We start from the raw sequence: 12,915 nt of genomic DNA, 5'->3' as shown, positions 1-12,915 counted from the left end.
ATGAAAGGTATTAGTCGAAAGTTTAAAGAAAGATCTGTTTATTAATTATATCACTTCACCTTCGATTTGTTCTTTAATTAGAAGCTTTATCATTATAGTATACAATACAGAATGTATTAGATAAATAATATAATCTGATTTTGATATAAATAGACCTTTTTATTTGAACGTGATTGCTTTAGATTAAAAGTTAGAATTAGCTTTCAAAATTTAAATTTTTTATTAAGACTCTATTGATTAAAATAAGCTTCGTAAACTATAAAGATTTAGATTAATCATATTAAAAATTCAAAAACGATTTATTCAATATATAATTAAATAATTAAAGAATTTATTATAATAATGAAGAGTCTACTTCGTTAAGCACTGATTCTGCCACCATAGGGACCAAGTCTATGCCTTTTCATGGATCGATTGCCATGTGACCGATGAAAGAAGCGACTTGTCCGGTCAAACTCACCATATCCTCGACCGAACAGCTTTACTTGAACAGATCCTTATCGTCTTGTATTATCTATGTTTCTGGACAACCAAATAGAATATGAGCAATTATATATAATTCAAGCTTATCTGGCCTAGCGGCCCAAATCAAAGCATCAACAGATACAGTTGAAAAGTATCTCAAAGACCATAATCTACCGACTCCATCTTTTCACGAAGATGGCCCTGTAGATTTTGGGCTAGATGAGGAAGCTCAAAAAGCCCTAGAAACAGCGAAAACATCTAGTCTTGAGCTCTTTGATTTATTTTAGGGCCCAGTTGTTGCTCTTCGACCAGTGGTAAGTTTTCACTATGGCCATTTTAGGGACTGTAGAAGTATGAGTAATGTCAGTTTCATTAGTATAATGGGGTGAGCCTCCAAGCAATATACTGGTATGATGTTGCGTCCAAAGTACCCATAAATGGAGAGATATCATATCAAGATCTCTCCACAAAGTGTGGACTTAGTGTCATCAACTTGCAAAGGATTCTACGTTTCGCCATGATCTGGAATCGTTGTTTTACAGAACCACGCAAGGGTTTTATGGCTCACTCTGCAGCGTCTAGGATTCTCGTTGATAACCCTATGGCGCGATCAGGTCTTGGATTCATGTTTGACGAGTGCTGGCAAGCTTTTTCTCATGTAGGCAGAATCCCAAATCTCAAGCGTCCATTACTGAGAATTATCAGACGCTCGATGCTGTCAGAAATCATGGAGACACTGAAGATGTTACTAAGACAGTAAATTCTCGCAGCCACAAGGATGGTCGTCTTAAGCTAAATACGTCAGGGCTGGAGTCATTATTACAAAACTGACCAGGGTCTGTTCAAATATCACGCAAGTCGTCCAGAGATATCTCGTCGTATGGCCAAAGCTAAGACCTGTTTTAGCAGCGCTATATCAGTATCATCCCAAGCATCTTTTTTGGTCAAGAACTATCCCTGGGATACTGCTGCTAAAGTTGTCGATGTCGGAGGAGCACAAGGTCACATGTGTGTCGAACTGGCACAAACGTATCCCAACTTGAAAGTTGTTCTTCAAGACTTGCCGGACGTTGTTGATGGAATTGAGAGAACTTTATCAAAGAATGTAAAAGACAGGATCGAAATCATCGGAAACGATCTCCTCACCGATCAAACCGTTCAAGCCGACGCATATTTATTCAGCCAAATCTTTCATAATTGGCCGGAGGCTCATTGCATCAAGATACTCCGAGCACTAATTCCACAGTTGAAACCTGGTGCACGGGTCATTTGCTACGACCATCTACTTCCAGAGCCTAGAACAATACACTTACTTAGAGAAAAAGCTGTCAGGTATGGTTACAACTCGGTCTCTTTACCTGTTCAGTCTGGAATTGTAAGTCCTTCGTAATAGATCTAATAGGAAAACAGGGATATGGATATGATCATACTTCCTCTCTTCAACTCTCGCGAGCGCGATGTCGATGATTGGGCTAACTTATTCCAAGCTGCTGATCCTCGCTTTGGGAAGCCAAAAGCATGGATCCCAGAAGGTAGCAATTTAGTTATTATTGAAGCGACGTGGGAGGGAGGTGGTAAAGGCGTACAAGAATTAACTTCGGTTTCTGTTTTGCTTGGACGTAATAACACCTACAACTAGATACCCTCGAAGCTAATGTGCCTGTCACTTTCACATGAATATCAATAGTATTGAAAGAGGGGTATAAGATATATTGCGCTGTAGAACGAGCCTTGAAATTTGGACAACAAGTAGGTATACAGCAAAGAATGTTCCAAGATTCATCTCTCTGTATTCAATCTGCCCAGCTCGACACCTGCCACTCGTGCTTCATTCGAGCCTCTATCGCCTAACCCCAGACATAGATGAACATGTCGACGGCAACATCAAGAGCAGCTCAAATTTGAACGAACATAGGCCAGATGAAATTGTGTTTTCGCGTTGGCGAGGCCCAGCATTGTGCAAGAGAGTGGTGACGAAGAACGGTTCCTTGGGTAAAATTAGAGCATATGAGTATTGAGGCGAAGGAAGATTACTAACAATAAAGAAGGTGATCCACCGATAACCACTACCCCGATAAGGATATTGGTGGCTGTCTGAAACTTAGGCCTTACGAATATCTTTTTGTAGAAAAGAAGAAGTGAGCTTTTGATAACAGCGAGCACCGAAAGATGAATAAGGACAACGACAAATAATGACTAGTTGCAGCGGAATATACCATGAGATTCATTAATGGCTAGAATCTGACGTCAGGATTGCTGAAGAGGTTGTGTGAGGCAATAATTCTGCAAGTGAGGGGAAGCCAGAGGAGGCTTATGGTGATTGGGCCAGCTAAGCTGTCATGATTGATTTACGGAGCAGATAGCTTTGCTGCACAAACATTTTCAACAATTGAAGATAAGATCTTGCACAATACAAGCTTATTTCTGGTAGAAGACGAAGGTTGTCTTCCTAATAAAAATAAAATTCGAGACGATTCATTGTTTACAGCAATTGTGAGGCGTGAATTCGCGTAATGAAGATCGTCCCATTCAGGAGGCTTTGAGAAACAAAATGTGGGGGCTGGTGATGCTTAACCCCGACGACTCCATGCAGATATTGTCTGTGAAAATTGGTGACTACCACTGCAATCTACAAGTCTTGATGAGGCACAGTACGTATTTTAGGGGATAGACGTGCCATTGTATGACCAATAGGATCGAATAGAGGAACTTCTCCAGATGAATTGCGCAACTATGAGATTTGCCGGCTTGCATTTTTCAACCTCACATACAAACGAGTAACTGGATAATGTGTGATCTCTTACTGATTGCAAGTCGTGTAGTGTCGGTATCGACATATCGACGAAATGTGGGACATTTCCTCATCTTTGGAATATCTCTTGTACCTACACTAGCCAAATCTATCTCGTCATTAATTCAAGACGACACCAAGTATATATACACAGAAACCTTTGCCACATATTGTATTAGCCGGATAAATCAGAAGATATTTCAAAAGTCATTTCTTTATATCAGAGCCATAATTTTGCAAGGATAGGTATGATATCCCATCATTCTATGTTTGTTTTCGTGTTTGTTGCTCTGATCCAACGGAACTACGGCATATGTTCTATATTCAATATCACACCAAAGCCATGCTTTACTCTTTGATGAAAGAGAGGGGCGAAGACGGGAGTCAGGATAGTAGGTGAAATGCCTACCCTTCTATGCAGTTCCCGTTTGTTTTTCATGAATTTGTCGTCAACACTGAATTTTAAAAAATTACCTCTTGTTTCTACCTCAACAAACGAAGAAACAATAGACACCGTGACACAAAGTAGGATTGCGGAACTGGCCTCGATCATTTCTACTCATACAACAATTGTTGACGAGTACTTCCAGTCTCATGGAATTGCCTCGCCATCCTTTGATGTGAATTATAGCGAGACGTCTCAGATTTCTAAGGAAATTTCAGCCTCCAAGAGCATTATTCTTGAGGCAACAGAAGAATTGAACAGTCTTATAGGGGGTCTCGTTGGGGTCCTCACCTCCATGAATGTTGGTGAGTACTCAATTCAAAGACCAGCACCTGCTAATCAACTTAGATTACGATTTTGCCAACACTTCACGCGATATATCGATAGAAGTTGACATCGAGTTTTCCGCTCGACGGTGAAGCATCTTTCTCTGAGATTGCTGACACGGTCGGGGTACCTGAAGCGGATATTCGGCGCGTCATCCGTATGGCCAAGACTCATCGAACTTTCCGAGAGCCACGCGATGGGATTGTAGCACACACTTCAATATCTAAAGCTATTGCTACAACACCCCTTGTGGAATCATGATTGGGACTTGTAACAGATGAAATTTGGCCTGCTTTCACACGGATGGTGGATGCTATAGAAAGATGGCCGGACTCCCAGGAGCCGAATGAAACCGGATACAACCTGGCCACAAATCAATTTGACACTTATTTTGAAGGCATGAAGAAAAGTTCTCACCGTGAAAAGCGATTTGCAGATGTTTTGACCTTCTTCCATGCTGGTGGCAGATGGGAAAGAGCCGGGCTGATTGAACATTATAATTGGGAGGTCATAAGTGAGGGGTTGGTGGTTGAGGTATGGCACCCATGAACTTTGTCTAATACCCCAAATCTCGCGAATTTCCGGTTGAAGAATTTCAGTTCCTTTCTTCGACTTACTCATGAAGTGCTGTGCATGATCTCTTGTCCCTGCTCAAATGAATACTAACTCCCTGCATCGCATAGCTGGGAGGATCTTAAGGTGCCATGTGCATCGACTTGGCGAGGCATCATCCTAAGATGAAATGTATCTCTCAAGACCTCCCCGATATGATGGAAGACATCGAAGCTCCAGAAGACTTGAGGGGACGAGTAGATATAGTTGCGCATAACTTCTTCACGGAACAGCCAGTCAAAGGCGCCGATGCATATCTATTTCGGTGGATATTCCATGATTGGTCTGACAAATACAGTATTCGAATTCTCCAAAACTTGATTCCTGCTCTCAAGCACGAGGCCCAGATTTTGATTGGAAAAGTTTGTCTACCAAAATATGACGGTAATACCTCGTTGTGGGAAGAGAGGCGAACGAGGTATGTCTTTTCCTGGAAATCAGCATACCAGTTACTGATAGTATTAACAGAGGATCCGACTTTATAACGAAGTCATGCCTCAACGGAAGAGAGCGAGATGCGGACGAGTGGGCTCAGTTGTTTGAGAAGGCTGATTGGGGATTTAAATTTCAAGGTATTGCGGCAGTTCAAAATTCTAGATTCTCGGTTATTGAGGCCATCTGGGAAATCGGTTCGGCTCCTGGGCTGTGAAGAACGTAATAGACCGATTTGGAACCAAAATAATCCTAGTTGCCGTCTAAACGAGGTCACAGCCCTTATCAAGCGAGCCCCGTCTTATTGCGAAACCCTTAGCTAAAACATTAAGCAAATGTTAAGATATACGTCATAAGTCCTACAGATTGAGATATGATTCCCGGGTGTCATTGGATGTCTTCTTGGTCATCTCAACCAAGCAAGGAACATATAGATCGATTGATTCAATCTACACTCTTCCTATCATGGTTCTGATAAATAGCCTTTGCGGTGTTATCCGGAACAGACATATTGTGTATCACTATGTAGTGACTTTCATAATATATACCGTAGTATGAAATTTCCTATACGTTGCACGATATCTTACATAGTGTAGTGATGTTTATATGAAAGCCTTAAGCGGATGTATCTTCCCAAAAATTCTTATCGACAATATTTACATATGAACTTTACTGTACTACCGGCTGTCTTTAAAAATCGTGCTCATTATTTAGTACAATTTGACATTTATAGACTAGTGTGTAAGTTATTCTGGCCAATGCAATAGTCTATTGTAATAGTATATAGTGTACCCAGGTACCAAGTGCAGAAAAGCTTACATTGTACAAGAATCCTGTATTGATCTAAGCATTTTGAGAGCTCTTTTTCTCTTTCACGTGATCTTCGCAAGGTCATGCCGCGTCACAACAGGATCGTCCGCGGATAATCTGCCAACAACTTAAGCCAATAGTATCCACCCGATCTGCAGAACTTCGTTGCGCGGTTTAAATGGTGCCACCACGTCACAGCTCTGCGGTGAACGCAATACAGACGACTTCAGCTGAATTGAACCTCTGTGGGGTTGATCAATCGAGTATGCCACTGCTGATACCGTGTGAAATAACGACTTCATCTCTGTTTGAGAGTTGTTTTCGTTTTAGATGGCACAGCTTTAGCAAAGTAGCAATTGCCGCATCACCCGCAAATTCTGAAGAGTGATAAAGAGCACTTGCGGTAATTTTACTCGACTTCTTGATTTCACGCCTTTTACATGCGAATATGGTGTCTAACATATGATTGAGAGTATTCATGAGAGTAGATCTCGAGACCTGGTGGATTGGAGGAGAAAATTTGCAAAACGATGGTTTGATGTGATCGCTTATTGAACCCGCTTAATAAATGTCTTTTTATGTCCTGCTTCTATCCATTTCTTCCTTTCTAGGAGGGTGGCAGGTGTGTTGCCGTATGCACATTGTTCTTTTTAGTTATACAGAATCTAGCTTGTTCTCAAAAACATGCATCCATACGAACTAATTCGCACCAACAATATAGTGGAAGCCAAATATTTTAGTAATTCCGTTGAATGTGATCACTCCCAGCCTTAAGTCCGTTCGTTCCATCATTGCCTAGACGCAAGAGGCAAATACCGACTAGGTTTCTTGCAACGAAGTCGAGCAACAAAGGTCTATCATATGTTCCAAAGTTGTATCAAAGTAGGCTTATTGCGTGACCCAATTTGAAAATGTACGAATGACCTTTCAGCTGTAAAACCAAACTGCCATATATTTTCTTGCTAAGAGTGAAGGTTCGATGAGCTTATCACCATATTCATTCCTCGGTGGGTCGAAGACGTAAGTAAGCCAGTAAATCTTGGCTATCATGTTCCTCCTCTAAGCCCAATTCTCCCACCTTCTTCCAGAATTTACTCAAATGCCTCGTTCCGCTATCACAAAGGATAGTAACCACCGTACTCTCCTTTTCTAATTTCAAAGCTGTTGCTACAGCTGCCACACAATTGACAGCACTGCTACTCCCAACGAAAATACCATCCTTCTCTACTAGCCACCTCGCCATTTTGAGTGCTTGCAAATCTGTGACCTTCACGGCATCATCGATGATCTCTCGCCCAGCTTCGAAGTTCTCCGTTAACCGATTGATTCCGATCCCTTCGACGATAGTATCAACCTGCTGCCGACGTCTTGTACCTTCCTTCTCCGTTGAAGAGAACATGACGCCATGTTTAACTTTGTTGTAAAGGCCACTCCCCTCTGGATCTGCAAGTACGACTTTGAGATCTTGTCCCATAAGTTGCTCTTGTTTTAAGTAGAGCGCTACGCCTGATATGGTTCCTCCTGTCCCAGCACCGGCCACAAATGCATCAATCTAAACGTCATTAGCTAAATTGTATGTTGAATTCCGGAAGTTTGGTTGCTTACATCACCTCCTGTCTGGGCATAGATCTCAGGTCCCGTAGATTGAAAATGTGCCCGGTAGTTTGCACGAGACTCGAATTGATCAGCAAAGAACCCTCTACTGGAATCCGTTTTAGAGGCCGTATGTTCCTTTGCTCTCCGTCTTGCCAGATTGACGAAATGTTCAGTAGAAGTGATAGGTGCTGGGGTGACTCGTTCAACTGTGGCTCCCAAATGATGCAGAAGATCCGATTTCTCTGTACTCTGGTCATTAGGCATACAAATGTATGCTTTATATCCTCTGGCACGTGCTAAAGTTGCAAGTGAAATGCCAGTTGATCCAACCGTGCCTTCATAAATAGTGTCGCCTCGGCCAGGTTTCAGGAATCCTTCCTCTTCTGCCATCAAAATCATATTCAATGCTACTCTATCTTTGGGACTTCCTCCTCCCCCATTCAAAAACTCCGCTTTTGCAAGAATAGTGCATCCTGTTGCATCGGAAAGACTCTTGATTTTGAATAATGGCGTATTTCCAATACATCCTTCTATTCCTTCTGGGATTAGAGGTTTCGGCAATCCGACAACTGATTTCCGAGTACGGTCTTCTAGCCTTAGTGGAGGTAGGTTAGAGCCAACCGGTCTTAGATCAGATGAAGATGAATCAGATGTAATGATTTCATTTCCAGTTCCAGTTCCAGTTCCCTTTCGCCGTCTTTGATATCTTCGTTCCAAATCAGGATATAAATCCTTGAAACCCAATGTCAACAGAACTCCTGCGACGAATGCAATTGCAACTGCTGCAGAGCCATATGCCTTGGGGTGATTGCTCAGAGACATTATATCCTTGGTATTCTCACCATCATTACTATTTCAACGATGAGTCGTGAACAAAATCATTTTGTTGATGATGTGATTTTTAACAGGTCAACTCTTTCAATATCCTTGCAAAACTTTGCGGAAGAAGCTTGGACCAACCAGAACTCAGCATTGCGACAGAGGTCCCCCAAGAAACACACAGAAGAGTTTAAACACTTTTGTCGATGGACTCCCCAATTGTGGCACAACTGTTTCGGCAGCTATTCCGACATAAGAACTGTGAGGTTTTGCGATCCCATTCTTCGTTGTCTCCTCGAGCATGGAACGGGCATGGTTCGCAGCTGAGATGTTTGTCGACCACCAGTAGGAGGGGTAGAGGAGTGAAGGAAACAAGCAAGAATGAAAGCCATTGGCAGCAGAGAACGGATATCTTTCCGATAGATATGATGGAGGAATTCAACAAGTATCCCATGGTTACAGCGGATCAGTTGAGGGGGAGAAGAGAAAGACCAAGGCGTGTGAAGATGCTCACGCGAGATTTCATCGAAGGTATTCACCATCTAGTCGTCGATATACCGTGAGATTTCCTAATACGTTTCGCAGACAGTTTATATAATCCGTCTTATGGTTACTTCTCAAAGCAAGTCGTTATCTTCACTCCTGGCGAACCTTTCGACTTCAACTCGCTCGAAGATGAACCAGCCTTTCACCGTCTCCTGGGGCAACGATACACAGAGTTTGAGGACGAGTTGGATCTCAAGTCTCCTAATGAGACTCGCCAACTATGGCATACACCAACGGAGCTCTTCAGACCCTACTATGGTGAAGCTATAGCCCGGTATCTGATCAATAATTACAAAATATCGCAGTACCCATACCACGATCTCATAATCTACGAGATGGGTGCAGGGAATGGTACTCTCATGCTCAATATACTCGACTACATTCGCGCCACAGAACCTGAGGTCTATGCCCGCACAAAGTTTAAGATCATTGAGATATCTAGCAATCTTGCATCGCTCCAGAAATCACACCTGCTACGGAATGCCAATTCTCGAGGACACTCGTCTAAAGTTGAGATTATCAACAAATCAGTCTTTGAATGGAACCGGATAGTACCGTCACCATGTTTCTTCCTCGCCATGGAAGTTTTCGACAACTTTGCTCACGATTCTATTCGATACGACCCTGTAACCGAAGAACCCCTTCAGGGCACCGTCTTGATATCCAACACCGGCGACTTTTACGAATTCTACACTCCCACCATCGATCCCATAGCATCTAGATTCCTTCGCGTACGACACGCTGCTACCAATGGAAAATACCCACACCCCCTTCCGCAGAACAAACTAGTGAAGACTTTGAGGAATAATATGCCATTCGCTCCGAATCTCAGTCAGCCAGAATATATACCGACGAGACTCATGCAGTTCTTTGACATTCTCGCCGAGTATTTCCCAGCACATAGATTAGTAACAAGTGATTTTCATTCGCTGCCGGACACGATCAAGGGAGTCAATGCACCCGTTGTACAGACGAGATATAAAAGGAGAACAGTTCCTGTCACGACGCCTTTTGTGAGCATGAATATCTCTTGTCCCTTTCATCATTGCTAACGGCATATAGGTACATCAAGGATATTTCGACATATTATTCCCTACTGACTTCGCTGTCATGGATAATGTATACAGAGCCATTACAGGAAAGTTCACACAAGTGTTATCACATGAAGAATTTCTGAACCGATGGGCTTATGTGGAACAGACGGAGACCAAGAACGGAGAGAATCCTCTTTTGACGTGGTATAAGAATGCCAGTGTTCTTACCACTGTATGAAAATAAAACACCAAGTAAATGTGCACATTATAAAATTTCCTATCAGCGTATGATTTTTGATAACTGTTGATCTTCTATTCATGATATGTGACAACTAATCTTTTCTAGCTGGCCACTGTAGACCCTTCTCTTATTGGACCAAAAACCCAGAAAGAGATCAGAGAAAGGTGCATGCCCTGCAGAGTCGAAGATAATGATGCTACATCAATAGAAGCCCCGCCCCACCTCACTACTCCAACATCAACGAGCTTAAGCTCATAGGTATAAATATATTCGCGAAAAGCAGCCCAATAACTCCAGTTTTACATCATTCTGTCGCATGTCACAATTTACTTCATCTTCTTGTGTCAGCACACATGTAGAAGTTTGCAATTTCTTTCCTCAAATCCCAAACCCTTTCCAGAACTTTTGCTCGCTCACAGGAATTCATCTCAAGCATGAATCTGAAATTTGCCTTGTCTTCTTTCAAGTTGAGCATGTTCCATTCCTCCTTGAGCCTTGTGTGTGTAGCGCCGAGAGCTTTAATGGTATTGATAAACCTTCCTTCTTTCTCACTCAAACTTACGCCCATGTTTGATCTCATGTTGGCGAATTGTTGGAGTTCTTCCAAAGCCTGGGAAGGGTCGGTTGACACAAACACGTTTGTAAGTTGGGCGACGAAATCCCTCTCTGGTGGAAAATTGGGTACTGCAGAGCTAGAATCATCAATCCTGAAATCTCCTGCGAGTACATGAGTGATTCTGTCGATCAGAAGCTCCAATCGAGAAGCGTTTTCGGAAGTCATGGCGTTCTGTAGTAGTCGTTCGCCTTGTTGTATCAAGCTCAAAATTTTATTGATTCTTTCAGTAACGATATCGAATTGAGTCCTTTGTTGCTCGATCCAATCTTCGACTATGGGAAAGAGAGATTCAAAGGTGTTGCTGATGTGTTCGCAATTCTGTTTCGGTTCGGTGTTATTAGGCTTATATTCGTACTTGTCGCTGCGTTCCTTGAAAGTTTGAGCTTCGGAAGTATTTTGTGGAAGATTTTCGTAGTTACTCTCGAGTTTGTGGTAGTTATAATGACGAGATTCAGAGCTATTAGAAATAGAAATTGGTCTGGGGTTTTCGCGGTGCGCAGAGCTAAGATGTGCTAGTGCGGGACTAAGTGTGTCTATGGGGAGTCTAAGGTTTAGGCAAGTTAGAGCTTGAAGTCTCTATCAAAGCCCTAAGTAAGTATCTAGCTTACATGTTTGCCTCGATGGACGTAGTTTCATTGGTACTAAAAGACTCCGGTTCATTGCTATCAGACGGAGGTGATGGTGGTGGTGCTGATCTCCTGGTATCTATGTTAGCATTAATCAAAATGTTGTTTGGGCTATTAAAAATGAGCAAAACTTACGACAACGTCACTTTTAAGCCCTCAAATCGTCTCCCAATGTTGGGCGTATCAGGAATTCTTTCGTTGCCCTTCTTCGATGCAGCAATCTCTCTGCATGATAATCAGCTTTAAATGCACAGACATTCTCCAATTCTACCTACCCTCCCATGAAAATGGTCCCTCGACTCTTGCCGTTGTACTCTGTCTGTAGGCGAATTGATTCCATGCACCTATCATTGCGTTGGCGCTTTGCTGGCGAAACTTGTTCCTTCTCGTTGCTTGGTTTTCTGGTTGAAAGTGTCAACAGTGTCAAAACGAACTGCAATGCCCCTATATTGTTTTGAGAATTACCGGATCGATGGAGTAATAATCGAGTTTCTCTCCACCTCGTAATGATTGCGTTTGCGAGGACTGTGGGAAGAGCATGGTTCTATTTTTTGGTCGTCGACACTGTGCAGTTGAGAAGATTAGTGGTTTCATTTCAGTGGTATAGACAACAAGGGTTGTTCTGGAAGATCGTTGCACTCACTCTGAATCTTGTAGAATCTCTCTCACGGTGACTATAGGTTCCTTGTTTCTCACCGCAAGGTTCGAACTCCACTCTGATGTGTCCATTTGTAGCTTATGCTTGAATAATATAGAGTTGATGTAATGGTACAATGTTATAGTAAGCAAATGCAAAGACAAATTCGTGAATTGCCTTTTTGATATAAGTAAGAGGATTCTTGAAAGGTGGTGATTTGAAGACCAGAAGTCAGGGAAGGCTGATACTTGACATATCCCGATGCGGAATGGGAGTAGAGAAAGTCGCCCTTACCCTCCTCAGGTAAATAATATTTAAGCTATCACCTCACTTTTATCAATGCTAAGTGATCTAATCCCAGTACTTTCTTGCCATTATAATCTAAAAGAGGTATGCAATTCTAAATCTCACAAAGATCTCGAGCTTGTAATCTCAGAAACTTGCCATAACACAAATGAACCAGCCAAACAAAAAGTATCGCGAGACTCTTGTACAGTTTAAAACCTTGAGATTGATTTATTAGAGATATAGATTATCGAGACAAACTTCTTGTTGCGATATAAAACAACAATCGTTTAGACCAGACGCATAAATCAACCTTTCTATCGCCTGTTCATTGCTCAGAGATTTGAAAACTCTGCAATCATCTTCTCTATTCTCGTTGTCAATCCATTATCGACTTTCCTAAAGATCTCTATAAACAGCATAAGCTTCACATTACTCAACTACCTACGCACAAAAAGACACAAAACTTACCAATAGCTTCCCTTCTAACTCTCTCATGCTTGACATTCGCTAGCTCTCCCGCAACATTTCCCACAAATTTTTCCAGCTGGCCTTCCTGTTTTCCCAGAACCTCTCCCCCAAAACTCCTCGGCTGTACAGAATCATCGTCTACAACTTCACTCGTAAACGCCG

The 12,915-nt window shown here is 42.3% G+C and overlaps 5 protein-coding genes across 5 annotated transcripts; 3 read left to right on the top strand and 2 right to left on the bottom strand.

Moving 5' to 3' along the window:
• Window positions 1-541: 541 nt before the first annotated feature.
• On the top strand, window positions 542-2,134 carry EAF01_002592 (uncharacterized protein). Its single transcript, XM_038910845.1, has 6 exons — window positions 542-726; window positions 760-779; window positions 842-1,123; window positions 1,171-1,221; window positions 1,271-1,797; window positions 1,876-2,134. The coding sequence occupies exons 3-6, from the start codon at window positions 983-985 to the stop codon at window positions 2,102-2,104; spliced, it is 948 nt and encodes a 315-aa protein (XP_038773767.1). The 5' UTR covers window positions 542-726; window positions 760-779; window positions 842-982; the 3' UTR covers window positions 2,105-2,134.
• A 1,435-nt stretch (window positions 2,135-3,569) lies between these two features.
• Window positions 3,570-5,289, top strand: EAF01_002591 (uncharacterized protein; the record flags this gene model as incomplete). Its single annotated transcript, XM_038910844.1, has 5 exons — window positions 3,570-3,648; window positions 3,767-4,006; window positions 4,306-4,542; window positions 4,728-5,058; window positions 5,109-5,289. 5 exons carry the CDS (start codon window positions 3,570-3,572, stop codon window positions 5,287-5,289), a joined length of 1,068 nt encoding a protein of 355 aa, XP_038773766.1.
• A 1,590-nt stretch (window positions 5,290-6,879) lies between these two features.
• EAF01_002590 (uncharacterized protein) lies at window positions 6,880-8,300 on the bottom strand (the record flags this gene model as incomplete). The annotated part of the gene is made up of 2 exons (XM_038910843.1): window positions 6,880-7,434; window positions 7,488-8,300. 2 exons carry the CDS (start codon window positions 8,298-8,300, stop codon window positions 6,880-6,882), a joined length of 1,368 nt encoding a protein of 455 aa, XP_038773765.1.
• A 186-nt stretch (window positions 8,301-8,486) lies between these two features.
• EAF01_002589 (uncharacterized protein) lies at window positions 8,487-11,048 on the top strand. The gene is made up of 4 exons (XM_038910842.1): window positions 8,487-8,828; window positions 8,883-9,856; window positions 9,906-10,162; window positions 10,224-11,048. Exons 1-3 carry the CDS (start codon window positions 8,504-8,506, stop codon window positions 10,113-10,115), a joined length of 1,509 nt encoding a protein of 502 aa, XP_038773764.1. The 5' UTR covers window positions 8,487-8,503; the 3' UTR covers window positions 10,116-10,162; window positions 10,224-11,048.
• On the bottom strand, window positions 10,450-12,089 carry EAF01_002588 (uncharacterized protein; the record flags this gene model as incomplete). Its single annotated transcript, XM_038910841.1, has 6 exons — window positions 10,450-11,278; window positions 11,343-11,432; window positions 11,496-11,585; window positions 11,636-11,761; window positions 11,826-11,924; window positions 12,004-12,089. The coding sequence occupies 6 exons, from the start codon at window positions 12,087-12,089 to the stop codon at window positions 10,450-10,452; spliced, it is 1,320 nt and encodes a 439-aa protein (XP_038773763.1).
• Between the last annotated feature and the right edge of the window lie 826 nt (window positions 12,090-12,915).

Source organism: Botrytis porri (genome assembly GCF_014898465.1).
Source record: "Botrytis porri strain MUCL 3234 chromosome Unknown BPOR_003, whole genome shotgun sequence".
NCBI lineage: Eukaryota > Fungi > Ascomycota > Leotiomycetes > Helotiales > Sclerotiniaceae > Botrytis > Botrytis porri.
This window is presented reverse-complemented; position numbering and strand designations above follow the sequence as displayed.

What these genes read in the sequence shown, in the direction of transcription:
- EAF01_002592 (XM_038910845.1), top strand. Translation starts at nt 983, where the DNA reads ATGATCTGGAATCGTTGTTTTACAGAACCACGCAAGGGTTTTATGGCT. An exon ending in GCTGGCAAGCTTTTTCTCAT is followed by an intron (nt 1,124 to 1,170) that starts GTAGGCAGAATC and finishes GAGAATTATCAG; the next exon opens with ACGCTCGATGCTGTCAGAAA. An exon ending in CTTAGAGAAAAAGCTGTCAG is followed by an intron (nt 1,798 to 1,875) that starts GTATGGTTACAA and finishes ATAGGAAAACAG; the next exon opens with GGATATGGATATGATCATAC.
- EAF01_002589 (XM_038910842.1), top strand. Translation starts at nt 8,504, where the DNA reads ATGGACTCCCCAATTGTGGCACAACTGTTTCGGCAGCTATTCCGACAT. An exon ending in CACGCGAGATTTCATCGAAG is followed by an intron (nt 8,829 to 8,882) that starts GTATTCACCATC and finishes TACGTTTCGCAG; the next exon opens with ACAGTTTATATAATCCGTCT. An exon ending in TTCCTGTCACGACGCCTTTT is followed by an intron (nt 9,857 to 9,905) that starts GTGAGCATGAAT and finishes AACGGCATATAG; the next exon opens with GTACATCAAGGATATTTCGA.